Consider the following 27,897-nt stretch of genomic DNA (forward strand, 5'->3'; position numbering starts at 1 on the left):
GCGGGGGGAGGTCGCGGGCGCAGTGATCCCCGGGGGCCCGCGCCGCCCGCACACTCGGCCCGCGCCGCCCGCACCGCGGCTCTCACTGCAGCATGTGGCGCGCCGCTGCGCTCGCCGCCGCCGGCCTCGGGCCCCGCCTGAGCCGCCGCCTGCTGTCGGCTGCCGCCGCCCATGCTGTGCCGGCCCCCAACCCGCAGCCCGAGGTCTTTTACAACAAGGTGAGGCAGCCGGCCGGGCCCAGGCCCTCCGGCGCTTTGTTTTCTCCCGGGTACGGAGCCTGCTGGGTGGGAAGGCCCCAGGCCTCAGTTTACCCAGTTGGGATTGGAGGAATTTGCCGCAGTTGGTCTTTGCGCACACCTTCGCTTCCCTTCCTGGGAGCATTTCGGCCCCTTGGTCGTCTCTCTCTGACAGCCCGCGTTCCTTTATGCAGCTGGGACTTTGTACGTTTATTGATTTTCGTCCGACCGCCGCCTCCCGTTTTGCAGCGCCACCTCTTGGAGGCTCCATTCTCGCCCCCGCTTCCTCCTGCCCGATAGTCCTCGGCTTTCGAGCCTCTTGGTTGCCCGTGTCAGCGTAGAGCCTTCACCATCACCCACCCAAACGACGTCTTTGCAAAACCCTCTTTACAGGAACTTTTCAGCCTTTGCTTTGGCCATATCTTTCCCCCTCGACTCATGCCCTTGTCCAAGGAATTCCAGAAGGAAAAACAAGGAAAGGAGCGGTTCTTTTCAGCTAAAGTTCACCAGTTCGCAAAGGGAGAAAACAAGGCCACTAGGCGCTCCCAGCTGCTTTCACTGCTGGCAACTGGAAAAGGATGGGGGACCTTCACCTCCCGTCCAATCCCCCAAGGAGCTGCCTTCCAAGGAGCTGGTTTTGAGCAAACAAAGCAGGGGCTTTCCAGGATAACACTGATTCTCAGGGGTCGATCTCTTGTTCAGCCAAGACTTTGTAATACTTTCTCTTTTGATCTTTGGGTTTGGGCAAAGTACTGGAATTTAGAGAAGGAAATTGGTTACGAAAGAGTTTGTTTTGTTTGTGCGACTACTGCAGATGCCGCCCTTCTCTGAGCTTCAGTTTCTTCTGTGAAGTGGGGAGGGTGATGCCTTTTGTCAGCACCGGGCCTCACCCACCCCGCCCCAGAAAGAGCAGCGTTTTAGTCTTGTGCTCAGCTTTGGCACCTCGGACCATTCAGAGCCTTTACCTGTTTTGCTGTTTAATCCTTACACCAGCCTCTTGAGGTAGGCACTGTGAGTGTCTCCATCTTACAAATGAAGAGACCGAGTTACCAAGAGGTTGAGTGAGTTGCCTGAAGACTGAAGTCAGTCACCAAGTTGAGGTTCTTATCCAGATTCCCAAGAGGAAGCCCTCAACTGGAACATTCCGAGGTGCTCCTGGCAACTCTGGGTGGGAAGAAACGGGTTCCTGCTGACTTAGGATGCTGGAGAGCCAGCCCCCAGGTGACTACTTTCATAGGGGGACCTGCTTGTCTGGCCCACAGTTTGGCTGCAAATCTGTACACGTGATGGGTAAAGGCACACTGGTGTGACTTGAAGGGATGTGACAAATGGTCATTTTCGAGACAATCAAAACAAAAGATAAAATGTCCTTTGTATAACACAAGTGCAGTAACTGTGCCTCCCCTGGTAGGCTGCTTCAGGAGTTGTTCATGCTTGGCAGACTTCAACATCAAAAAGATCAAGCCGAGAAATATCCTCAGGGGACAAGTGTCAGCATCCCCGGCCCTTGTGGCCACGGGATCTAATTCAGATCTGCCTCCTTTGTGGTCACATAGAAGTAAGGCAATGGAGGTGAGGTCCAAATGTACACACAGGCCTGTACTCCAGATTTATTCCTGGAATGTAAATTGGGGGAGCAGAGTGAAATCTCCCTGAGACTGCTTTTCTTTATCAGATTTTATTTTTAGAATTTTTTTTCTCCCTTTCTTCTGCCTCCCTTCCTGTCCCCTCCTCCGGTTCAAGCCGTTGTTTCTCAGTCTAGTTGTGTAGGACACAGCTCCCTGGCCCACGCTGGTATTACGAGCCTTGAGCTCCCCCGGCTGAGGCAGTCGGTAGCTAGTCGTCGGTCAGCCGCTCATAGCAGCTCACGGCAGCTCTCGCCGACTGCCGGCCACTCACACTGGCTGCCGGCCACTCACGCTGGCTGCCGGCCACTCACGCTGGCCGCCGGCCACTCACGCTGGCCATCAGCTGCTCATGGCGGCAGCACACACCAATCTCTGGCTGCTCACAGCAGCCCAGCTCTAGGGAGAGCTGTTGTTCACAATTGTAGCTGTAGAGGGTGCAGCTCACTGGCTCATGGGGGAATCGAACCGGTGACCTTGGCATTAAGCGCATGGAGCTCCAACCACCTGAGCCACCGGCCCGGCCTCCTTTATCAGATTTTTTGAGATCATAAAAATAACATGTGCTCACTGTATAACAATGCAGAGAGTACTGTAAAACTTTACACATAGCCCATTGCATTCCTCCAAGAGAACTGTTAGCAGATACGTTTGTGACCTTGCAGACCTTTTCTCTGCATTTGTGAGTGTGTGTGCGTATGTGGGAGTGAGGGAGTGTGCACCAGATTTTTTTTTTTTTTACATAAATGAGGTCCTCGCACTTACTGCTCTGCAACTCGGTCTCACTGAACAATGTATCTGCATTATCTTTCTCAGTTCATACTTGCATGTCTTATTTATTCTTCCCTGGGACTGCAGAGCCTTCCACCATGCTGGACCTGGCTCCTCTGAAAGCTCCTTGGGCTGTTTGCAGTGTCGCGTTTTGCACATCCTGATGGCAAGAATTCCAAGGCCTAATCCTAAACTTCTGAGCCTCTTACCAGGGGCTCTGTGTACGAAGTTGATCATACAGCCGAATGTTTCCCTGGCAGTTATCGGTTCCTTGAAGTTCAATGAACTCTTTTGGAGGCTAAAGTCTGGAGCTTCCCCAAAGGAGCTATTCTGATAGGCTCTGAAGCTGCTTTTGCAGGTGCTGGCTGGGTTTTCTTCTGAGGGCATTTGAGAGGTTTTGAGCTTTATGGGGAATGTTGCACTTCAGGTTTGTTAAATCTCACCTGGATGGAGGCAGGTAGCCACAGGCAGTAGGTCTTCTGCTTCCCACCTCTATTTCTCAACCCAAAAGAAAATAAGTGGGGTGGTTCGGTACACCTTGCAGGAGTCCGCTTGCCTCCACTTGGCCTGGTTGGGGACGCAGGGAAGGGTAAACATCTTGGTTGAGTTAACTCCCTAACCCAGGGAGAGTTCTCCCCCACTCACCAGCAGGGACCGGTGTGGGGAGCTGACGATGGCCGGCCTTCCTGAAGATCAACATTGGTCATCCCTGGTGGGATTCAGGGGCACACCTCTGTCAAAGAAACCGATTTTCATTTTTCATTCTTTTCTCCTTCCCTGACTTAGAGAGTCATTAATTAACATCTGGAAAGACAATTCAAAGGAAACCCCAAGGGACTGGTTTCAGCAGAGAAATCCCTCTGTGGGGTGTGGCTACCATTTCAACTTCAACTTCATTAATCCATGTTGGTTGATGTAATAATGAAGATGAGAATATTGTTAGATACTATTTTGCACTCTGGGCTCAGACTGCCTGACATTTGCGAATATCAAATTGGGTGGGTTCATTCATTCAACAGACATTTCCTCAGCACCCCCAGTTCCAATATACAAAACAGACAAGATCCCTGCCATGGGAAGCTTGTGTCCTGGAAGGTAGAGACAGACAAACAAATAATGAAACAAAATCTGGCGCAAGGAGAGCAGTGCTGTGGAGAAAACTAAGGCAGGGAAGAGGGGTACAATTACTTAACTCTGCACCTCAACTGCCACATCTGTAGAATGGGTGAAAACCTCATCTACATTATAAGGTTGCTGTGGGGTCATCCTTGTACAGCCCTTAGCAAGTGCCTGGCTCATAGCACTGGTACCTCCATATTTACTGCAGCCTGAAATAACAGCTGGGATGATGGTGATGCTACTGAGCTTAGAAGATCATGGTGACATACCTTTGCTTGATGTGGGGGCTGTTGTAGTTGTGATTTGCTTCCTGAAGGTGTGAGCTAGGTTGTGGTGAAGTTGAACTAAATTTGGGGTTAATTTTATTCTTAGCCTCTTGACCACAACTTTCAGGAACTACAGCGAGAACTGACAAAAAGGAAATTAAGAAAGGATCTCCCTGTATACAATTTTCTGATCCCAACAGTAATATATCCTCAGTACAAAAAAACCTCAAGCATTACAGAAGTCTGTGAGGTAGAGACTCACTGGAAATATACACAGGCAAGCACTGGTTGCCACTGGTTTGTACTAGTAAAAAACGAGGAAATAAGCCAGCTTGCTCTCTATGGAGAAACAGAGGAACATCGTATGTTACAGTTATAGGAAGGAATAATTAATTGTATACATGCAGTAGTTGCAATGAATTAGCTGGAGCAGGATGAATGGAGCTCAGAAACAATGTTTGGGGGAGGGGGAGTGATTTGAAACTAATTAAAACTACCCCAAAACAGACTTCTTGTTGAATGTGGATAGACATATCTCCATGTGAAATGTATGCAAATGTTCTGGAAGGGAAAGGTTCCCTGGGGTGAGGGAGGCAGCCCCTGGGCAGGGCTGTACTGGGAATCTGCTGTGGGTAGCCATGAAAGGGGCCTTTGCCTTATTTAAATTTTCTGCTTTAGTAAAAATGAGTAGCCTGTACTCAAATATGAAAAGAAAAAAAGAAAGTGACAGCCCTCTGATATCCCACCCTTGCAGATAAACAATGCTAGCCATTAATACGTATAAAATAGGGATTTGATTTTTCTTGTTTTCCTCCTGAGCATCTTACAGAAATACTGTGTTTCCCTGAAAATAAGACCGAACCGGAAAATAAGCCCTAGCATGATTTTTCAGGATGACATCCCTTGAACCTAAGCCCTAATGAGCCTTTTGGAGCAAAAATTAATATAAGACCCGGTCTTATTTTCAGGGAATCATGGTATTCCCATCCCAAAATATCTGCCCGTTTTTATTGCTTGTTTAGAAATTTTAAGATCCTGTGTAGAAATCATAGAGAATCTGAGGATTTCACTGGCCTCACCTTGGTTACTTCTAACAACACAAGTGCCATTAAATACCTCCTGCCCGCCCAGAATCTGTGGGAACACACTGAGTTACAGGTGCCTGGCTGGGCTGTAAGAATGTTTGCGGTCTTCCGGTCAAGTTGGGACCAGATGTGTGTCTTGTGGACATGCCCAGGTATCCCCTGATCCAAGAACCACACTGCTGGTCAGTTACGATCTCTTGGGTCCTGTGCTGAAGACTTGTACCTACATTTGCACCTTGCACCCTACCAGCAACTCTGTAAATGGATCCCACCTTGCAGACGAGGAAACCAGGGCTCCAGGAGGTCACGTTCACATACCAGGGTTTAAATTTAGCTCTGTCCAGCTCTGACACGCATGCCCTTAGCCACATGTTGCCTCATGACCAGGCCCTGTGGTCAGAAAAGGATGTACATACTTCAGGGACAGTGGGATCGGTGTTCGAAATCAGGAGGCCGGAGCCGTAACGTGTTCACACATCTGCATCCGCAGCACCTCCATCCAGATGGGGATGGGATTGTTGCTTAGTAGATATTTACTGAGGACATGAATGCGGTCGTGGCCGCGTGCTCGCGGGCCGTGAAGGATTTCATGAGTCAGGTCGAAATACAGAAGGAAGACTTATTAAAGAGAAGGGTCGGCTGGGTGGAATCTAGAAACTAGAAACTACTGCGTCATCTTTGTTTGGTCTCAAGTTTTATATTTTCCAACCAGGATGTAAATCTCTTCAGCCTGTAGTGGAATTTTCTATGGAGTTGGGCTTAGTCCGTCGGGGTGGGGGAAGGTGCAGTTAAGCAGGTTATTGCAACCTTTGCACATGTTATGTAGATTTAAGTTGGGGCCCAGAGTGGATCCCAGACAGAGGCAAAACCTCTCCCAAGTCACAGGGCCAGCACTGGGCCGGAGTAAATAGAAACACTGAAACTGGCCTGCATCGTAAATGTACAGCAAACAGAATCATTATGAGGCAAAGAAAGAAAAGAAAGCTTTCGGAAAGTCCCAAGCTCAATTGCACTTGTTAAATCAAGTTACACCAGAGATCCAAATCTCAAAACAGAAGATAAATAGTGCTACCATTACAATCCTGTCTTAACAAATAGTTGCCATTTATGAAACTATCTTTACAATTTGTGGTCCCGGAGCAAGGACTAGGAACCCAGTATTTCCACTCAAAAGGGCCTTTTTGCAAAGAATTTGGGAGTTAATGTGAATGGGAACGTGGGGACATGCAGGGAATGCTAAAGTTGGCCAAGGGAAGAGATTGCAGCACGACAGAGGCTGTTAGACGCTGAACCCATAGGGACATTGACAAACTGAAACCGTGCCTGGCTGGCAAACAGTCCACAGTAGAACCAACCCTCCCATCTTGGAAGAGGTGAAAATCCAGGAATGCAAAACGAAAGGGTGTGGGGAATGGGGAGGCGATGGGTCAGGTGCCAGAATGTTTCCAGCAAGTCTGGGGGAGGTGACTGCCCTTGGCTTTAATCCCAACCTAACCCCAGCTTCCTGGATGATTGTGAGGGAAAGTGTGAATGTGTGTAACAGTCTGAACTTTTCTCTTTGGGAACCTTTAGCACAAAAGATAGCATCTGCTTTCTATTAGACATAAGCTCCCTCACTGGCCCTGAAAAAGCCAATGCCAGCAGGAATCACTCCAGGGTAGAAAACCACAGCATCTCCTCACTCACTCTTGGGCAAAATAACATATTCCATGGATGTAGATTTCCTAGTAATTCATTCGTGCATCAAAGCTGGAACTAAAATCTTTCCCGAGAGTGTGTATCCTGACTTCTTAAATTGGAGCTACTGAATGTCATTTCACCTTTTAGTGGGGCCTTTGGGCAGAAAATAACTGTCCATTGCCATAGGGTGGAGGTGGCATCGGAATATCGTTTGGTCGGGGTCCTGCAGCCCTGCTCCCAGCTCTGCTGTCTCTGCCCCAGCTTCTAAGCCACTTTCCAATTCCCCACGTTTCCATTTGCAGTCCTCCACCCCGGCCTGGAAAACAAAACACTGGAGGCAGCCAGGGATCACGTTATTCTCTAACTCAGCTATTCTAATTTTTACACTATAATCTGCCCCGAATTTGCAAAGATGGACGTTCAAGGATGTTTGCTGCAGCAGCACTGTAGGGAATAGTGAAAACTCGTCCTAAAAGTGTTTTTGTAGGAAATGGTTAAATCACCTGTGGTCTGGTTTGTATTGAGGAATGCTGTTGCTGCTTAAAATAATGAGGCAGGTCCGCCTGTGCAGTAACGTGCAAGATAAACTGCTACTGAGAAAAGCGAGTTGCGAGATAGAAGTCCATGATCCCCACTTAGAATGGACACACCCCATATCTGCCGGTTTCCTGCAGGACCCAGCACCAGCGCACACATCCAGGATCCCGTCTGCTCTCCCCTCACCCTCACCCTGCAGCCACGGGGGCCCTTTTGGTTCCTTCAGGCCCCAAGCTCTCCCTCGGGTCCCCCTCTGGCGCCCGTCTGACCCTGAGGTCTGTTCCTCACTGTTTGCCTGTGTTTCTGCTCCTCTCTCTTCGTGGGTTTCCTTGTTGACAGAGTCCGCCCTCGCCAGGGCTTGAGCTCAGGAGCCATGACTTCACAGTTTACTGAGTGTCTGACGTGGCAACGGCACTCAGTTAAAACTTAACTGTGTGGAAGAGTGAATCCAACTTTTACAAAGCCCAAAGAGATGTTTCTATTAAAACATACAGCAAATAGAGCATTTTGATGGAAGAGCTCTATGAGTTTTGCCAACAGTGCAGATTCAAAGCGTCAACTACTAAGGTAGCTAGGATGAAACTGTAAAAGTGAAGTGTGAGCTGGGAGGAACGCCCCTCCCCCCAGGGTGACTGAGTGAAGCATGTTACATAAGCCAAGCTTTGGGTTTGGGGCAGGAGGTTAAGAAGCATTGGCCTGGAGTCTGCCCACGTGATTATTCAAGAGAAGGTCCTGTGAAACTCCTCACTTGAAGCAGAACTTCTGAAGAAGCTCAGTGAGCAGCTCCTCCCTGATTTCCTGGATGGAGGGAGGGGAGACCACTGAAGTCTGGCTGTAGGAGGAGGAAAATGGAACTTGGAACAGAAGGAAGATTCCAGGTTCCTGCAAAATCCAGGATTATTTTATCAGTTAGGAGGGAGGACGGATTGTTGCAAATTCTACAACGGAGACTGACTTAGCAAGTTCAGGGCCGTGAAAAGCAGACCGATGTCAGGGTGCCAGCTTCCCAGAGCTCCAGTCTATGGGGCAGGGTGGCCCTGCCCAGAGAGGACGGGGTTAGGACGGGGGGAATTTAGCCAGACTGACCCAGCTCTATGCTTCATCCTTCCTGATCTTTGCAAAAGAGCAATTGAAACTTTTTCAGGACAAAATTACTTAGTATGCTGCTGTGCAGAGACCAACACATGAAGAGATACACAGAGCTACATGGCCCAAGCTCTTAGAAACATTCCACCTGACAGCTACGACATCTAGCGTGAGGCTGCAGTGACGGCAGTGGTGGGACCCACTGTGTGTGGGGTCCGGGACCAGGAACTTTATACCCCATGTTGCATTTCATCCTCACATCAGCCCTAGACGTATCATCCCCAGAGACTGGCCCAGCGTCACGGCCTCTGGGGGGTAGACTTGGGATTTGAACCCAGGTCCGTCTGGCTTAGGGGCTGGTGCTTTTTACAGCATCCAGAATAAAAACTCAAAATGCAACCTGCAGCAGAGCTGTAAGTCCACTGTGAAGCTGGGACCACGCGAGACCAGCCGACTCGCTCCCACCCACGGCGCCTGACCTCTCCTCAGGAAGCGGTGGGTGTGAGGCTGTGAAACACGGGCCTGCCCCCAGGGTGGCAAGGGGAACAGATGCTCTCAAATGGTGGCAGAGCCTGTGCCAAGCCCTTCTCCGTCCTCCTCCCTGGGTGTTAGCTCTGCCTGCCCTGAGCTTCCTTCTTCTCCACTTTCACCAGGAGGAAGAGGAAGCTGATTGTCCCAGAGGGGAGGGAGCACGTGTGCGGGGCTTGGCCTGGCCAATCCAACTTGAACTCAGGTGCCCTAGCTTCACGGCTGCACTCTTTGTGCCACACCTGTTCCCCACACTGAAAACTACACATCACCCACTTCCCAGCCCTCCTACCCCTCCTGCAGGAAGAAACAAAGGCTTCATGTTCTTCAACATTAATGATCAGCCAGCTAATATGAAACTACACAAACTTATTTCCAAAGAATCTGACTGATGTCGACCTATATCCCCCTGCCCGATGCCAAGAGCCTTTTACTGTAGGTACACAGCTGCGGATTCTGCTGTGATGGCTGCCCTTGCCCTGTCACCATCCCACACTCACTCCATGCAAAGCTCGGCCCCAGCCGTTGGAGCTGTGACCTGCCCCTTCATAAGGGGCTACTGTGGTGATTCCCACTTTATAGGTGAGGAAACGAAGGCATGGGGAGGTGAAATGCCTTGCCCCATGTGACAAAACTAGGAGCAGAAGTGCCTGGATTCCTCTGGATTCTTGTCTCAAACCCTGCTCTGGACCCCTGAGCCGGGCCAGCCCTCCCTGGGCGCTGCTGGCCCTGATGTCACAGGCCCCGGCATGAGCTAAGCTCTGGGCTTTGTTTGGTGGCTCTTTTCCATCATTCAGGGTCCAAGTCAAAGGTCAGCTCCTCCCCCATCATCCTAGCTAATGCTCCGTAGCTTTATTCCCTTTAGTGCTCACTCTGGATCCTGTTTTTCTCTTTTGCACCATGGCAATCTGAGATTGCCTTGTGTATTTGGTTCCTTCTTTATTTTCTGTGCCCACCAGAATGCCAGCTCCATGAGAGAAAGGACCGTACTGAGTTTGGTTTCCTTAACCCTAGAGCTGTGCCTGGCCCACTGCAGGAGTCCACTGCATGTCTGCTGAGTGGACAAGAGAATAGCTCGGTCCTCCAGTGCACTTGTGTGCTGGAGGAAAGATGGCTGTTCTTCCCAGGGCAAGGTGGAGGCCCTCTCCCCTCCCTAGGAATCTGCATGGGGCCTGTGACTCACTCTGACCAATGGAATTTGGTGTCAGAAATGAGGCCAAGTGACTTCTGAAGCTAGACCTGAAGAAGCTTTTCACTTCTGCCTGGGTCTCTTGGAATACTCTTTCTGGGGAAGCCAGCCCTCGTGTGAGAAGTGGCACTAGCCCGAATCCACCGCCAGTCAGGAAGCCTAAGAAGCCAGGTGGTGCCAGACATGTGGAGGAGCCACCTTGCACATCCAGCCCCTGTGCCCTCACTTTGCACCACATGAGCGAGCCCAGGTGAGCCCTGCCTGGCTGAGCCCAATCAATGGACACAACTGTGAGAGAGAATACTAAATCATTTTAAGCACCAAGTTTGAAATGATGTTTACGCAGCAATCCATAGAGACAACTGATAAGGTAGAAACGCCCTCTTCATTTTTCAGATCAAAACAAGGCACTAAAAGGTCAAATGACTTACCCAAGGTCAGTGGGCAGAGAGGGCACTCCAGCGCAATTGTCTCCGAGGCCTGTGGTCTTAACTTTGAGGCCGCATCACTGAAGCTAATTCGTATCTGTTCTTTCTGATTTGTTTCCATTTTACATCACTGATGGTCAGTTTGGGGCTGAGAGCTGGTTCTGAGAACTTTCTGCCTTCTTGTTGTAGATCTTCATAAACAATGAGTGGCACGACGCTGTCAGCAAGAAAACGTTCCCCACTGTTAATCCATCCACCGGGGAAGTCATCTGCCAGGTAGCTGAAGGGGACAAGGTGAGAACCGGTGACTTCCCTCGGGGCAGGGCTGAGCAGGGTGGGGGTGGGCAAGGGTAGTTTCATTTTTCACTTTGTATGTTTTTGTATGGTTCAAACTTTACTGTGTGTATATTCCTTTTGTAACTAAAAATGTCAATTAAAATTTTCGAGTAAATGAATCCACAACGTCTCTTCCTTGCAGACAAAGGTGCTAGACTGTACGTATGTTTACTAATTCACACAGTTGTGGATGGTAGACTTGGAACTGAATTCGAGAACATCAAATCCAATCTCTCCAGACCAGGAGGGAGGTGCACAGCTAGATGGAAATCTCGTTGACTAGAATTTGGGTCTCCTGAGAACTGGCTCTGGTGTGGGTAGTGTATTTTGTTTGAGTTATATATACCTGTAGTAATTCAATAGTAATAGTAATTTTAACATTTTAAAATTAGACTTTTTGTGAAAATATTTCATTTTTTAAAATAGAAAAGTCATTAAAAATAATTCAAGAATGGCTCCTGCCCTCTGCTTTAAGACAGTATTCCACATTCATGTGTGAAAGAGGCCTTGCTTCCTTGAAGCAAATGTGAATACTTTTCTGGCATAATTATAGGGCAGTCTGATGGTAAGTGTGTTTAATATTAGTGAAAACCGGCTCCCCAACTCCTGACACACAGCTCCCTACATGAAAAGTGCTGGCTGGGTTGATTTTACTGCTTCCCCAAGGAGAGAGAGGGTGGGTAAATCTGCATTTTTGGAGACTGCCTGTCGTCTAAGAAGGAATGGTTAAGTTCGCAGGGCTTGCTTTCTTAGGAAGAGGGGGGAATGGTCAAATTTGGAGCACTGACGCAGAGTGCCCCTCCCTCCAATACTCTTTGGGGGGTGGCGGTTTGAAATGAAGATACAGTGATGGATCCTGTCAGGATACTCTTTCATTCTGTGACTTCTGAAGAGGAGAGGGAAGCGCCCCGGCGGATCCCTTGAGGTGGGGAAGGACCACAGGAGGGCAGGTTCCCGCAGGCATTGACTGAAGCCCCTGGCGGTGGGTGCGCGTGGCCGCGGGCCGGTGGTCTTTGGAGGTGGCTGCTGTTGAGAAGGCCTGAGCTGCCGCGGCTGGTGTTTTCCAGGAAGACGTGGACAGGGCAGTAAAGGCTGCGCGGGCTGCCTTCCAGCTGGGCTCTCCCTGGCGCCGCATGGACGCGTCGGAAAGGGGCCGGCTGCTGAATCGCCTGGCCGACCTAATCGAGCGGGACCGGACCTACCTGGCGGTGAGTGCTCAGCCCCCTTCCTGCTCATCTCACGTAGCGCGTGGGTTCAGAGCGTCCCGGGGACAGCCAGGAAGGGGCCACAGTGCTGACAAGTAACTGGTCAGATGGCATAGGCTGGACACCTTTGGGTATGCCGCTTCACCAACTCCAGAGGAGCCTCTCGGCCTCTCCTGTGATACAGTGGGTTTGGCTAAGAAAGGAGACTGGGGAGCTTCCCAGGAGAGACCCCCAGGGATGGACACCCTCCTGGAGCCTCCTCTGTCGTGGGCCTTCTCCTTGGCTGCCAGAGGTAGAAGCAACCAGGGGGGAATACCCTCTCTTCTCCCCAATGCATTCTGCATAGAGCAGCCAGCGTGAACCTTCTGGAAGTGAATTATAGCACAGTGTTCCACTCTGAAGCCTTCATGGCGTCTTGTATCCTTAGGATAATGTCCTGTTTCCTTACCATGGCATGTAAGGCGCTGCCTGGTCTGGTTCCATCTCCCAACTCATGCTGGGCGGTGGCCCTCACATACGCGGCTCATCTGCCTTCCCTCAGCTTCTTGACTGCCAAGCTTCTCCGAGCACCGGGGCCTTTGCACACGCTGTTCGCTCTGCCTGAGATGCTCTTCCCTTCACCGTCACTTGTGCTTTGCCCTTTGCCTCGTCACCTTCTCAATGTCCTTCAGGTTGTAGCCTAAAGGGTGCTTCTCCAGCTGCAGTTTCTCGGACTAGGTGGAACAGCGTGGCCTTCTCCTTTCTAGCACTCTCAACACTTGAGATTTGATGATTCACTTCTTTATTCACTGGCTCTTTGCTCTGTAAGCTCCTCGCTTGTCTCTGTTGCCAGCACCTGGATCTGGCGTAAGAGCAAAAACTCCAAAGTGTGTTTGTGAAATGACTGAAGGAGAAGTTGGTGGCATCATTCCTCCCATCGCCTCCTCATTCTCCCCACCTTTGGAGAGGGAGGGGCAATGGCCCAGAAATGCAGCAGGCAATCGGGCGCACCAGCCCCCCTCAGTCCTTGCTGAGCCTCTGGGCTGCGGGTCACCCCGTGGCTGTGATTCCTTCTTGCACCGCTTGTCTGTGCTGATCTTTTTCTCTTTTCTCAGGCTTTGGAGACTCTGGATAATGGCAAGCCTTACATCATGGCCTACCTGACGGATTTGAACATGGTCCTCAAATGTCTCCGGTGAGGACTCAGGCTTCCTGCTCTCTGCTCTGGCTGTGCTAAAGGCGAGGGAGTATTGCTGGGAAGCAGACAGAGAAGAATGTAGAAGGATCCCAGGACTCAGAGAAACATGTTCTATCAGACTCCATCCCATGGGAAAATCCCTCATTGCCAAAATTGTGATTTCGTCATACATGGTTTCTCTTGCTTCTGGAGTCAGTTTTGGTAATCTAAGTGTTGGATTTGTCCATATCATCTAGGTTATCTAATTTGTTGGCTACAGGCATCCATAGTATTCTCTTACAATCCTTTTCACCTCTGGGAGGTCTGTCATCATGCGCCCACTTTCCTTTCTGATTATTTGTGTTGTGTTTTCTCCCTTTTTTCTTTAGTCTAGCTGAAGGTTTGTCGATTTTGTGAATGTTTTCAAAGAACCGACTTTCGGTTTTGTTGATTCTATTGTTTTTCCATTCTCCATTTCATCTGTCTCTGCTCTAAACTGTATTCTTTCTTCTCGCCAGCTTTGGATTAGTTTGATCATAAACATTTTAAGGACCAGGAAATACAAGGTGAGGAATGAGAGCTTTGTCGGAGCTCCTTGGCGGCCAGTAACAGACTCAGCCTGACTTGGGCAACACAGAGTCAGGGCTGTGACATCCAGGCCACTGAAGCTCCCCGCTGCCCCGCCCCCACTCCCACCCCTCACTTTGGTCTTCCCTCGACTACCTGCAGCCTCCGGCAGGGCCAGTGTGCGTGTTGGAACCTGGCTGCCCATACCCGGACTTGCTTGTGTATGTGTGAGCACAGCCAGACTAAGCTGCAGTCCCTTAGTCCTGCTGCCACATTCCTGGAGGAGGGACCCCACCTGGCTGGCCTTGAGTCTGACCAGCTGTGGCCCGGATGGATACATCATTGGCACATAGTGGCTGCTCCCCTGTGACCACATGACAGAGGTGGAGGAGAAGCTGTACCAGAAAAGTAGGGGTGGGACAACATAAGAGGGGTTCTCATCCAGGACAGTTATGTCACCCAGGGGACAGTGGGCAATGTCTGGGGACATTTTTGGTTGTCACCACTGGGTGAGGAGGGGTGCTACTGGCATGTAGCGGGCAGAGGCCCGGGATGCTGCTGACTGCACAGGACAGCCCCCCCCATAAAGAATCGTCCAGCCCCAAATGTCAACAGTGCCAAGAGCGAGATCCTCGCTCTGTAAGGACGCCCCCGAGAAAGCAGCCTGGTGAGAGCCAGGGCAGATCCCCACCCCGTCCTGAGTTTTAGCAGTGTGCCTCTGTGCAGATTCAGTAACTATTCTGGCGCGTGCAGAACACATGTAATACAGACCTGGGAGGAAGGGAACAGTGATGCCTTAACTTGTACAGTTGGCAACTCTGGCTGTTTTTTTCCCCGGGGTCACAAGCCCATGTGCAAACCCAGGTCAACTTTGGTCTCAGGCTAACTGTGCCAGACACTCATTTCAGAAATCTTTCTTTTACCCTGCATATTTCATCTTTCCCCCGTCTTTCAGTTTTCCTACTTCCCTGAAAACGTCACCGTCACATACTATAAATACATGCTGTGCTTTTCTCTCCAGCTCTAATTTCCTATGCTTCTCTGTCATTGTGTCCCTGTGTGTCTAGGTAATAAGCTTTACGAGGTGATGATTTGTTTTTCTGACGCCTGTTCTCTCAGTCTTAGAACAGTGCTCTGCACGTAGGAAGTTACCAGCTCTTTGATGTTTTTGTTCTGGTCACTGGGTCCAGTCCATGGTTCTCATATCTAACCTATGGTGCTGGGCTGCTACAACAGTCACAGTTGAATAAATCTGGATGTTTATTAAAAATAGCAATTCCTGGGCATCACTCCAGAGCCGGTTTGAGTTGGTCGGAAGTGGGCACTTGGAATTTGGTGATTCTGAGATTCTGAGGTTAGTTCCCTAGAGTGGATTATTGTGACCTTAGAAGTTAATTCTTTCTGGGAACAAGCCAAGAGCAAAGACCATGATGAGAAATACCCCATTGGACAGTTTGAGTCTTCTCTTTCTGCCAGGGTGTATAGGGGTCCCTGACAGTCATTGATTAAGCTTGATCTTTTGTTTTTTCAGTTATTATGCTGGCTGGGCTGATAAGTACCATGGGAAAACCATCCCCATCGACGGGGACTTCTTCAGCTACACCCGCCATGAGCCTGTGGGGGTGTGTGGGCAGATCATCCCGGTGAGTGGTAACCTCGTCATAAATAAATGAAGGCTTATAAGGGGTGCCTTGAGATGCCGCCATTTCCCATAGGCTCGTTGCACAGGTGAGTCTGTGGGCTGACGCTGGAAGGTGGCCTGGCTAGGGGCTGAGAAAATGGGCTCCGACAGAGCCAACCTGGGTTCAGGTCCCAGCCCTGCCACTCATGAACTCTGTGACCTTGGACAAGCCACTGTCCCCCTCAGCCTGGTTTTCCTTATCTGAAAAGTGGAAGTGAACAGAACCTGGCCTAAGGCAGGAGGGAGGATTGAATGTGAGGGCTGAGTGTGGTGCTTCATACAGTAAAGGACTTGTGAATATGAGTCACTTATTTCATCCACCACCTGCTATTTGTCTTAAACTTGCCATTTGTCTTAACCTTACGATTGAGTTGTGGGGGGAACACAGGGGTTCTGAGAAGTTGCTGCTGCGTCTAGTCTCCGGGGAACCACTTTCTGTGGCTTGGATTTTTGGAGTGGCTGTTGTTTTTTGCAGTGGAACTTTCCACTCTTGATGCAAGCGTGGAAACTGGGCCCGGCCTTGGCGACTGGAAACGTGGTTGTGATGAAGGTGGCCGAGCAGACTCCACTCACCGGCCTCTATGTGGCCAACCTGATTAAGGAGGTGCGTGGCTGGCCATCCTGACCTCTAACTGCCTTTGTACAGGCTTGCTCTAAAGGCGTTCTGGAGGGGCCCCAAGGTGAGGGGGGTGTTTGTAGAGCAGGTGCTAGGTGCCCCCATCACACTTCAGCCAGAGAGGCCTCCTCTTACCTCTTTTCTTCCTTGGGCTTCATTTTTAAGACCCCTTTGAAGAATGAAAATTGTTCTCAATGAATACCATGGCGGCAGGGCAACAGCCACAGGAACTCTGGGGAAGGAGTTCCTTGCTGTACCATTTACAATCCCTGAGTGGTGCCCCATGGGACTGCTGCTGCTCACCTGTGTCCGGGGAAGACTGCCTTCGCCTCTCTGGGAAGGGATGTGTAGCCCTCTTTCTAGGCCCTTGGGAGCGGGAGAATGATGCTCAGTGTCCCCTGGCTGTTTGTACACAGGCTGGCTTCCCCCCTGGCGTGGTCAACATTGTTCCTGGATTTGGCCCCACGGCTGGGGCTGCCATCGCCTCCCACGAGGATGTGGACAAAGTGGCCTTCACAGGCTCCACTGAGGTAAGGTGTCCCCAGGACCTCAAGCTTGTGCTGTGTCTAGCTCAAGGACCCACTGTCCTGGGGACAATGCGTTGGATATTAGCCTCTGGGTGCTGCGTGTGGGGGTGTCTGTCCCTGTATTGCCTCTGAGTGTGTGTGCCAGGAGTGACTGTGCAGAGTTGAGCCCTTCGTAGGCTGACACTCCAGCTGTTGTTGGGGGACTGGCAAGCCATGTGGAATAAAGAAGCCAGACTGTCTGGACTTCTTAAAACCCAGAGCTGATCAGCTGCCCAAGGTCAAAGCACCTCAGCCTTTTTGGGCTCCTTGACCAGCCCTGCCCTGGAGGTTAAAGAGCGAGGGTGAGCTTCGGAAAGACACGAGTTCAAATTCCGGCCTTGCCATTATGTCATGGGGTGATTCACTGAATGTCCTTGGGGCTCTGTTCATTGTCTTGAAAATGATGATGGCAGTATCTATGCAGTGGAGACTGTACGGTGTAGTGGGGAAGACAGTGGGCTTTGGAGTCAAACTAAGGGTTTCAGCAGCACTTACTAGCTGTGCAACCTTGGGCAAGTCACGTAGCCTCCTGAAGCCTCCTGCTGCCCATGGGGAGGGCATAACCACATTCACTTCACAGGGTTGGCGTGAGATCAGGCTCATGAATGGGCAGAGGCGTAGCCCAGAGTAAGTGAGTGAATGAGTAAGTGAGGGCCACGATTATGCTGCTCCATGCCAGGTCCTGGAGAGACAAAGACAGAAGATGCCTGTGATTCCTGAAAGTAGGGACACGATTCCTCTTGAAGAGGTGGCTTTTTCCTACTCCTGAATTCCTGGACGGTTTCATTGCATTGACCACTCTGAGCATGAATAGCGTAATGAGTGTCATCTTTAAACAGTGCCCCCTGAGATAAAGACCCCTTCACGCATTCAGTCTGTCCGCAGTGACCCGGGTTCCAGCGGGGCAGATCAGTGGCCCTGATAATGTGGTCCGGCCTGGGTTCTTTCTTTTGCTTAGTCACCACCTAAATTAATGCCTCAAGGGGACGTTGAGAATCTCACCGCGGGGATGGTTTCCTGTGTTTATTCAATAAATAAGTACAGGGCCGGCCCAGTGGCTCAGGCGGTTGGAGCTCCGTGCTCTTAATATTGAAGGTTGCCGGTTCGATTCCCACATGGACCAGTGAGCTCTCAATCACAAGGTTGCCAGTTCAACTCCCCGACTCCCCCAAGGGATGGTGGGCTGCGCCCCCTGTAACTAACAATGGTAACTGGTCCTGAAGCTGAACTGCGCCCTCCATAACTAGGATTGAAAGGACAACAACTTGACTTGGAAAAAATCCTGGAAGTACACAATATTCCCCAATAAAGTCCTGTTCCCTTTCCCCAAGAAAAATCTTAAAAAAACAAAAAAAAAAACAGTCATAGAGAATAGATCCGCTTTAAATAAATAAATAAATAAGTAAGTATGGGGTGGCTTTGTGCCAGGCTCTGAGAATATGGAGGTGAGAGGCACCCCAACTCTGCCCTCGTGGAGTGTGCTGTGTGCAGGGGACCATATTCAAAACATCGTGGGAAGGACTCAGGATAAAGGGTCTGAACCGGTGCTGGACTAGGGCTGTCAGAGTGTGAATTCTGATTCCACATTTACCAGCTGTGTAACTTTGGGCAAGTGACTTGACCACTCTGAGCTCCCATACTTCTAAGTCAAGGAACAGAGTTGCCCCTACTTCTGAGCTCACTGTGAGGATTGGATTTAATGCACACAAAGTACTTAGCACAGTGTCTGGTACTTAGGCAGTGCTTAGTAGACGGAAGCCACTCGTGTTCTTGTCATTGTCATCCTAGGAGCTCCGAGGGGTGGGGCAGTGACAGTGATTGTGAGTGGCCAGATTGGGTGACGTTCTTCAGGCCTCTTGTGATCCAGCTAGTTCCTTGAGTTGGGGGTCTTTTTCTGTGCCTGTGAGAGACCTTGGTTCTTTCTCTCCCCACCGAGAGCTTGTCTGTGTTGCTGCTTCCCTACAGGTTGGCCACCAAATCCAGATTGCTGCGGGGAGCAGTAACCTCAAGAAAGTGACCCTGGAGCTGGGGGGGAAGAGCCCTAACATCATCATGTCAGATGCTGATAGTAAGTTTTCGGAGAGAGGTGGCTGGCACGGAAGGCAGCCACTGGCAGGGTGCACAGGCCCCTCCCTCGTGCAGTCCTTGTCTGTCAGACCGATTTCTGTCCCTCCGGCCGCATGCCCGGGCCTCTCCCCTCCTCTCTTCTCTTCGCTGAGCTGCTTGGTTTTCCCACCGTGCCTCAGGCTTTCTCTCAGACCAGACTACTTTTCCTTCATCACATCCTGCTTGCTGGCCCTGCTGAGGGACACCCAGAGTTGTTCTCTCTGGGGGAGCCTTCCCGGACCCCCACAAACAGGCCAGCAGGGTCGGCCCTCCAGCCGCCCTTGACTCTACTCCCACTGTGCGTTATGACATCTGTTCTTCGTCTCTGCCTGCCATTCAGTCTCCACACTCACAGGAGGGAGGGATGGGGTCTCTTGTGCTGGCACACGGTCTGGCACCCTCCAGGCTCCGTGCTGCTGGTGGTGTGAAGGGGTGAAGCGGGTAGGCAGCCGCTACGCCAGGGTCGTCCCGCTCTCCTGACGGTCATCTTTCTGCCTCTCCAGTGGACTGGGCCGTGGAGCAGGCCCACTTAGCCCTGTTCTTCAACCAGGGCCAGTGCTGCTGTGCGGGCTCCCGGGTCTTTGTGCAGGAGGATGTTTACACCGAGTTTGTGGAGCGGAGCGTCACCCGGGCCAAGTCTCGGGTGGTTGGCAACCCCTTTGATGGCAAGACCGAGCAGGGACCACAGGTAAGCCGGCAGATTAGGTGGGTCTGGGTATCCAGAACCCACGTGGAAGAGCAGAAAGGGCCTTGACTTCGGAGTCAGGCAGGAGTGGATTCACATCTTGGTTCTGCCCTGTACCAGCTATGTGTCCCTGGGAAGCCACATGCCCTCTCTGAGCTGTCATTCTCTCATCCTGAACGCCCACCCTTCCTAACTCACAAGGTGGCTGTGAAGTGGAAATCAATGATGGAAAGCACTTTGTAAATTACATATACATAGTAAATACTAGGAGTGTCTGTGCAAAGGGGAATGCTTGTTTCCTGGACTTTGGCCACCCATAGAAATGCACCTACCAGGAGGACACACGTGGATCTGTTAACCGTGGTTATCTCTGGGGAGTGAGGTGGAGGGCGTGGCATGAAGAGTGGAGGGGCTTTATTTCACTTATACTCTTCAGAACGATTTGATTTAAAGAAAAAAATTTCTTTTTACCACGAGCATGTATTCATTTTACTCAATAAACCTTTCCTTAGACCCAGCCTGCCCTGGACTCACTCTCCACAGTGCCCCCCGCTGGCCGCCTCCAGCCACCTGCTCTGCGGGACAAGGAGTCCGGGGGTTCTGGGAAGCTCCCAGTTCCTCAAGTCCCTGCCCGTGTGGCCCTGAGCCTACTTTTGGGGCCCACCAGAGCCTCTCTGGAGGCTCCATCCTCCTATGGGTGGCTGCACTGCGGGTGTCCACTCCCCAGGCCTCAGAGCTGGGCAAGGCATTTTTTTTTAATTAATAGACCTTATTTTTTTAAGAACAGTTTAGTTTACAGAAAAATGAGTAGAAACTATAGAGTTCCCATATACTCCCCACCTCCCCCGCCCCTGCCATTTCCCGCTGTTAACAGCTTGCATTAGTGTGGTACATTGGTTATAATTGATGAACCAATATGGATACATTATTATTAATGTAAGCCTACAGTTTACCTTAGGGTTCACCTTTGATGTTGCATATTTTATGGGTTTTGATAAATGTATAAAAGACATGTGTCCACCCTCATACAGAAGAGCTTTACTGCCCTAAAAATCCCATGCCCTACCTATTCATCTCTCCCCTCCTTCCCCCTCCAACACCTGGCAACCACTGATCTTTTTACTTTCTATAGTTTTGTCCTTTCCACAGTGTCATGTAGTTGGAATCATACAGTATGTAACCTTGTCAGATTGTTCCCCGCCCCCCCCCCCCCAGATTGGCTCCTTTTACTTGACGGTGTGTGTCTAAGGTTCCTCCATGTCTTTTCATGACTTGATAGCTTATTCCTTTTTATGCCTGAATAAATAATCCATTGAATGGATGTACCACATTTTCTTTATGTACTCATCTGTTGATGGACCCTTGGATGGTTTCTACTCTTTGACTATTGTAAATAGTGCTTCTGTGAATCCCAGCTTCTCTTTCTCTCTCTTGTTTTCCTTTGTGGTTTATGGCTATTTAATTATTAAGGTAATAGAAATTTGTATAAAAATTTGATAAGAAAGTATTTAAAGTAAAATATGAGACCTATCCCTTGCTTCCATGGCCATTCCCCATAGGTAACCACACATACAATCCCACACATGCGGTCACACACACTTACACATATACAAAAGTTTTTGCATGTTTAACAAAAAGAGGGTTATGTCATACATATTATTTTATAAACTTCCCCCCTTCTTTATAGAGTATCTTAGGCTTTCTAAGCCAGTCATTTCACAGATCTGTTATCAGTGAACACAATATATGGATGTATCATAATTATATTTACTTTCCCCTCTACTAATGTATACGTAGAATTGTTTCTGTTTTTTGCTTTTACAAAGTATTCCCCAGTGAATATCCTTGTTCAGGTCCCTTTGTCATATGTAGAATAAATTTCTAGAAGTTAAATAGCTGGGTCAAAGGGTGGGAGCGTTTTATTTTTTGACTGGTACTAACAGACTACTTGCCAGATGACATGTACCAGCTTACAGTCCTTCTTTTTTAAAGCTGAGATATAATTGATGTAAAATGTATTTATTAGTCCTTCTAAAAGTGTATGAAGATTACAGTGTATTCAACATACCCTTATTGATGTGTTTCCTTACTATTTTAAAGTTTCAGTAATCTCATGGTTGAAAAATAAAAACAATGCTTTTGCTGTGCATTTCTCTGAGGGCTAATGAGGTTTTGGTTAAACTGTTTTTCTTAGGTTTATTGGCCCTTTGGATTTCCTCTTCCAAATCTTGCTTATTCATGACCGTGGCCCATTTCCCAGTAGTCTCCATGCCAGTATGGTTCAAAGCCTGAAGCTAGGAGAGGTCTGGCTCTAGCATCTCTGTAACTCTGGGCTCCTTCTCCCGCAGGTGGACGAAACTCAGTTTAAGAAGATCCTCGGCTATATCAAATCTGGGAAGGAGGAGGGGGCGAAGCTGCTGTGTGGTGGAGGGGCGGCTGCTGACCGTGGCTACTTCATCCAGCCCACTGTGTTTGGAGGCGTGCAAGACAGCATGACCATCGCTAAGGAGGAGGTCAGCCCGCGGCCTGCAGCTCTGGGGAATGTTCGTAGGAGAAGGGGACAGTTCAGTCCAGCATCCTGACACTGTGACCCAACCTCATGGCTCTGTGCCTAGGACAAATTAGGTTGGTGCAAAAGTAATTGCGATTTGAAAGGTTAAAAATAATTGCCAAAACCGCAATTACTTTTGTACCCACCTAATATTTACAATTCACATATGATCTTGTCACTGTCCTCTTCAGCCTCTATGGCTGGCTACCCACCCACTGTTGGGGAGAACTTCCACATTCCCTGGCACAGACTACAGGCCCACTGAGTTCTGGTCCCTGCAAACCAGGAATCAAGGAACGACACTGCCCAGCCTTTTCATGGTCTTCATATAAGCAGGACATTGTACGAGCCCGAAGGGCTGACTTCCTCACGTGACTTCCCCTTAGCATTCACTGTGAATGCAGAGCAGCAGCTCTGTGCATTCATTCATTCATTTCACAAATATTATCGAGTGCCTACTCTGCAGACACTGGAGGGCCAGGGGTATCCAAAATGCGTTCTCTGCCCTCACTCTACTTCCCCCAGTTGGATTCAGCCCTACAGTGGCCATATCAGGGGAAATATTATAGTCTCTCCCCCTTTCATGTATAATTCAAAGTAAAATAATACTAAAATGCAAAATCAGGGTAAGAAAGTCCAACAGAGTTCTGCGTCTTTCCCCGTCATGAATACTTTGATGCTTTGTTTTGAAATTACAAATATGAATTTTCTGGAAGGGTTGGGGGGGTGTCACTGCTCTGCTAGTGCCCAGAGTGCACGAGGCCCTGCCTCACGGCCCTTGCTGCAATCACAATGAGCTCTTGGCACGTTGCTTCTGCCTCCGTATTGACACTTCCCAGCCCTGGCATCAGCCATTTCTTTAAGAAGTCCTCATTTCCTTCGGGACTTAAGGAGAATGGGCACCGGGCATGCTTGTGCCTGGAACTGTTTCCCCGTCCCTGCTCCTCATCCCTACTCTGGTTTGGCCAGTTTCTGCTCCTGTGTCACAGCGCGACTGTCACTTCTGTGAGGACTTCCCAGATACCCACCGCTCAGGCCGGCAGGTGGCTCCTTGGGCTCCCACTACTCATTACACTGCTTCTAATGGTCACATTCTAATCACATGATAAGTACATTATGATCACTTACAGTCTGTCCCCCGAGAGGGCTGAGAACAGCCAGACCCCAACAGCAATAAGTATACTTAGCCCCCACATCTTGGTTTCTAAATCCCATTCCTCACTGAAAGGAACCAGGATTCCTTGAAGAAATGGCTCATTCCAAGAATAGGGCAGGGAAACTACAAGGTAAACTGCAATGTCTTGAGAGCAGAGACTGTATCGTGTTATAGTTGTTTCTTTAGTATCTAGTGTGTGCCTTGCTGAGTGACTGACTTAAATGTTTTGATACTAAATCTACGTGTAACATGCCAGCAACGCCTACATTGCAGGGTTGTTTAGAAAAGAAGACACGGTGTATAAAGCACACAGAACGTCACCGATCCCCTCAGCTTCCTTCCCTTTGTGTTTCAGTGAGCTTGGGAGCTGGCGTCTCCTCTGGAAGCGTTAGGGGATGGCTAGGGCTCGTTACCACCTCTGGAGTCGTCTGCTCAGCACTGTGAAAGCTGGATAGCAGGTGGTTCCGTGTCTGCCTTGCCCTCCCACTCTGCTCTCTCACCCCAGATCTTTGGGCCAGTGATGCAGATCCTGAAGTTCAAGACCATAGAGGAAGTCGTTGGGAGAGCCAACAATTCCAAATATGGGCTGGCCGCAGCTGTCTTCACAAAGGACTTGGACAAAGCAAATTATCTGTCCCAAGCGCTGCAGGCTGGTACCGTGTGGTAAGAGCCTCCGAGCAGCCCCTCACGCCCAGGAAGGGATCCCCAGAGCCAGGGTCTGTGGCGATCAGTGCTCACGTCCCAGAGTTTGGAGTACTGGGCTCAGTTCCTCCGGGCTCAGGGTGTGGTACAGCGGACAGATGAGAGCTTCCCCGCCCCCTCTCCTCCAGGAGATTCAATTTCCCTCCAGTGCATATGCCCATGCAGCTGTTCTTGGGCAAGTGGGTGGATGCCCCCGGGTTCCTCACCTTCTGTGACGAGGGCTAAGGGCTGACACCTGGTCTTCAAAGCTTAGCACCTACTTCACACCCATTAGGGTGGCTGTAATTTTAAAATACGGAAAACATCAAGTGTTCGTGAGCGTGTGGAGAGATTGGAACGCTCGCATGTTGCTGGTGGGAATGTAAAATGGTGCAGCCACTGTGAAAAACAGTCTGGTAGTTCCTCAGTAAGCTAAACACGGAGTCACCATAGGACCCAGCAATGCCACTCCTAGGTATATAGCTAGGTATATGCCCTCACAAAACAGCGTACCTGCATGTTCACAGCAGATTATGCACAACAGCCAAAAGGTGGAAACAACCTAAATGTCCATCAACAGATGAACAGATAAACCTAATAGGGTCTAGCCATGCAATGAACTGTTATTTGGCCATAAGCAGCAATGAAGTACTGACACATGCTACAGCATACGTAGATGTCACTTGAAAATATGACACTAAGTGAAAGAAGGCAGACTCAGCAGGCCATATATAGGAAGCGTACAGAATAGGTGAATCCATAGAGTCAGAAGGTAGGTTATTGGTTGCCAGGAGCTGGGTGAGGGGGAACGGGGAGTGACTGCTTATTGGGTACAGGGTTTCTTTTCGGGTGTTAGAAATATTCTAGAATTAATATTTCTAGAAATATTAATATTTATCAAATATCTATTAATTTATTAATTATTAATAGAAATATCAATTAGTATGTCTAGAAATATTAACTAATATTCTGGAATTAATATTTCTGTAATTGATAACTCCAGAAATATTCTGGAATTAATCAATGGTTTGGACAACATTGTAAATATGCTATAAAATACTGAATTGTACACCTTAAAATGGTGAGTTTTAAATTCAATTGAAATTTAACAGTTTTTACAAATTGCAAAAAATAGGCTAGCATCTAATTAGCAAAAATAATTCATTAAAAAGGGGCTCTACGACATGGCGCACCCTGTTATTGATATCTCTCTGTGACCACATCATGAAGGACAAAGACGGCTTGCTTTCGACTCCTACAGGGCTGCTGATTATCATGGTTCTTCCCATCCATTTTTTGTCAACAAAACTTGAGAGTAATATGAGAGGTCTAAGGGGTATGAATGATACATAACCCCCAACAGTTACTTCTGAAATCTTGTTTCAAATTGTAGGGTCAACTGCTATAACGTGTTTGGGGCCCAGTCGCCATTTGGTGGCTACAAGTTGTCTGGGAATGGCCGGGAGCTGGGCGAGTATGGTCTGCAGGCGTACACTGAAGTCAAAACCGTGAGTCTGGGCACTTCCTCAGCCTTCCGCGCCGCGAGAGTCCATCAGTGTTTATTACTAGTTTCTTACTTTAAGCCAAAGAAGCTACAGAAGAGGGTAGAGACCCAGTCTGTGCTCTGTCTTGTGACAGATAACTGGAGACTTACTTGGCCGTCACTCTCCCACACAGTCTTTTGCTGCTGGGCTTGGTTAGACGCCAAGTTCTATAAAACCTGAGACGAAGGAAAGATCCCCGTAGGTTGAAGCAGCGAGCTAAAGCTTCTAATAAAATCCAGTTATGAGTCAGTGGATGATCAAAGCCATAAATAAACCCAAATCCATGCTCATTGATTTTGCAATTTCAGTGACGGGAATATAGCCTGAAGAACTAATCAGAAATACAAAGCAAGCCTTATTTCCATAAATGTCATCACAGAATTCTCTAGGAGGGACAAATCAGATGTAACCTAAATGTTCAGTAAATTGTGGAACACCTAAATCATAGAGTACTAATAGCCATTAAAATATTTTTGTAGACTATTTGATATGGAAAATGCTCATCCTTTAAAGTAAAAAAGTAGCAAAGTAATATATGCATTATAAAGCCAATTTAAAAACTGTTTATGCACATATATAGAAACTTAGATATCTTTATTTACAAATATCAAGAAGACAGGAAAGACAGACACTAAAGTGAAAATGATTTTCTCTCTACAATGAACACTAATTACAGTTTAACTGGGAAACATACCCACAAGGGGTATTCAAAGAAAAGAGAGATGGGCAAGTTGGGCCTTCCCAGGAATGGAGAAGGCCCAGGGCAAGCAGACCAGCAGAGGGCGGGGAGCAGGGGAGCGAAGGCAAACAGTGGTCTTCGTGCAGCACGACAGGGGTGAGGCTAAGAATAAATGACTAAGACACACCTGTCCTTAGGGACTCAATGGAATAAAATACACATGTTTGCTTGTTTGGGGACAATTTCCCCATCTATACACGAGGCGAGACCCAGACTTGAAGTTCACATTAAGATTTCATGGGCCTATAACTTCATCAAAATGATGGTTATGGACATTATTGGGTGTGGAGGGAGGGGACAGGGAGAGCTAGGACTGAGCCTGAGAATTGCAGTATCTAAGGATGGACTAGGGGGCTGTGGGAGAGCCTGAAAAGAGGAGGCTAGAGTTGAGGTGATTCGTGAGGGAAGCCAAGTGGACCACGCTGTGGACACGGGAGGCCTTGGGAATTGAGATGCTGGGAGAACTGTAGAAAGCTTTTGAGGACAGAGGTGGCAGGACCTGATTCGTCCGCCCGGCACCCGCACTGTGCCAAGCACTGCTTCATGCTTGTGATAAAGATTCCTGTAATGTGAGCTTTGGAACTCAAGCGACAACACTAGCAAAAAGAGGGATTTTTCAGAAGAGCAGTCAGGTTTGCAAGGGGGACTGATGAGAACATTTCTTCTTTTAAACTCTTTTTTACTGAGGGCTTACTTTGTGTCAGTCTGTGCTAGAATCTCTTATGTTTGTGACTTCATTTAATGCTCACAGCAACCCCACAAAGAAGATATTGTTGTTATCCCATTTTACGGATGAGGCACATAGAGGGGAGGTACTTGCCCACTAGTGGGGAAAGCTGGGATTCAAGCCTAAATCCTTCTGAATCTGGACTCTCTCCTACTTAACACATTGAGACACCTATGAGATTCAGCACATTATTTTGTCCCTTGCTTTGATTCTTTTGGAAGAGAACATGGATCTAGGTCAGGGTCTCCCAACCTTGGCATATTGACATTTGGGGTGGGGTAATTCTTTGTTGTGGGCGGCTATCCTGTGCAGTGTAGGATTGTTGAGCAGCATCCCTGACGTCTCCCCACTGGATGCCAGTAAGAACCCCCTGTCCCCCCAAATATCCCTTGACATTCAAAAATGGGTTAAGGGAAGCAGAGTGTGATGCCCTGGCGGTTGCTGGGATTGGCTGCGTGGCCATCAAGGTACAGGAGGGAAGGAAAGCCCTCTGCTCATTCTCATTCTGGGGCAGCACCCTGCTGGAGGTGCTGCCTATAGCGAGCTCACAGTGGCATGAAGATTTACCAGCTTCTCTGCACCCCTCTTCCAGGTCACAATGAAAGTTCCTCAGAAGAACTCGTAAAGAACCATGCCGGCTTCCTGACTTACCCAGTGGGACAAAGCTCAGTGACATTAGCAACAGAATCAAGAAAAATGACTCTTGCTCTCTCAAAGTCTGAAAAGAGAAATTCTCCCACAAAATCTCTTGGATCAGGAAGGTCCCAGAATTTGACTTCCTGTTGGGAGGGGGTGGGGTAAAGGGAATATGGGAAGCATTTGAAACTGCAATAATATTTCCAGTATATTCTTGTGATTTTTCAAAAACAGACTTAAATGTCTCATCCCGTCCATCTGATACACTTTTGTAACTCGCCCTCATAAGAGAAGAAAAAGCCATTGTTTCCTATTGTATTCACTTTGAGGCCACAGCTAGCACCTTGCTTTGTATTCTGGACTAAAACTCATTAAAAAACAGTGCTGTTCTTCAC

The 27,897-nt window shown here is 49.0% G+C and overlaps 3 protein-coding genes across 4 annotated transcripts in view; 1 reads left to right on the forward strand and 2 right to left on the reverse strand.

The window, feature by feature from the left end:
* BRAP (BRCA1 associated protein) overlaps window positions 1-10,729 on the reverse strand; it is a 91,781-nt gene extending 81,052 nt beyond the window's left edge. The window contains exon 1 of the mRNA XM_081036917.1: window positions 10,554-10,729. Within this exon, the coding sequence (XP_080893043.1) occupies window positions 10,554-10,671 (118 nt within the window). The 5' untranslated portion in view covers window positions 10,672-10,729. The remainder of the gene's footprint in view (window positions 1-10,553) is intronic.
* Window positions 1-27,896, forward strand: ALDH2 (aldehyde dehydrogenase 2 family member). The gene is made up of 13 exons (XM_081036920.1): window positions 1-218; window positions 10,740-10,844; window positions 11,954-12,094; window positions 13,186-13,265; window positions 15,346-15,457; window positions 15,971-16,099; window positions 16,528-16,641; window positions 18,643-18,745; window positions 19,287-19,471; window positions 21,817-21,981; window positions 23,681-23,838; window positions 25,250-25,364; window positions 27,459-27,896. The coding sequence occupies exons 1-13, from the start codon at window positions 93-95 to the stop codon at window positions 27,489-27,491; spliced, it is 1,566 nt and encodes a 521-aa protein (XP_080893046.1). The 5' UTR covers window positions 1-92; the 3' UTR covers window positions 27,492-27,896.
* The window catches only part of LOC308492226 (uncharacterized protein), a gene marked incomplete at its 5' end in the record, with an annotated part of 73,647 nt that overhangs the window by 32,603 nt on the left and 13,147 nt on the right, over window positions 1-27,897 (reverse strand). The window contains one exon of one of the 2 annotated variants that reach the window (XM_081036932.1): window positions 10,695-10,830. The exons of the other annotated variant lie outside the window; for it this stretch is intronic. Of the gene's footprint in view, window positions 1-10,694; window positions 10,831-27,897 lie in introns of those variants that run through there. 2 annotated transcript variants of the gene reach the window in all.

This window comes from Rhinolophus hipposideros (assembly GCF_964194185.1).
Source record: "Rhinolophus hipposideros genome assembly, chromosome: 24".
In the NCBI taxonomy this organism is placed as follows: Eukaryota; Metazoa; Chordata; class Mammalia; order Chiroptera; family Rhinolophidae; genus Rhinolophus; species Rhinolophus hipposideros.

Coding starts and splice junctions, on each gene's coding strand:
- ALDH2 (XM_081036920.1), top strand. CDS start 93: ATGTGGCGCGCCGCTGCGCTCGCCGCCGCCGGCCTCGGGCCCCGCCTG. Junction 15,458..15,970: donor TGTGTGGGCAGATCATCCCG/GTGAGTGGTAAC, acceptor TGTTTTTTGCAG/TGGAACTTTCCACTCTTGAT. Junction 23,839..25,249: donor CTGCAGGCTGGTACCGTGTG/GTAAGAGCCTCC, acceptor TTCAAATTGTAG/GGTCAACTGCTATAACGTGT.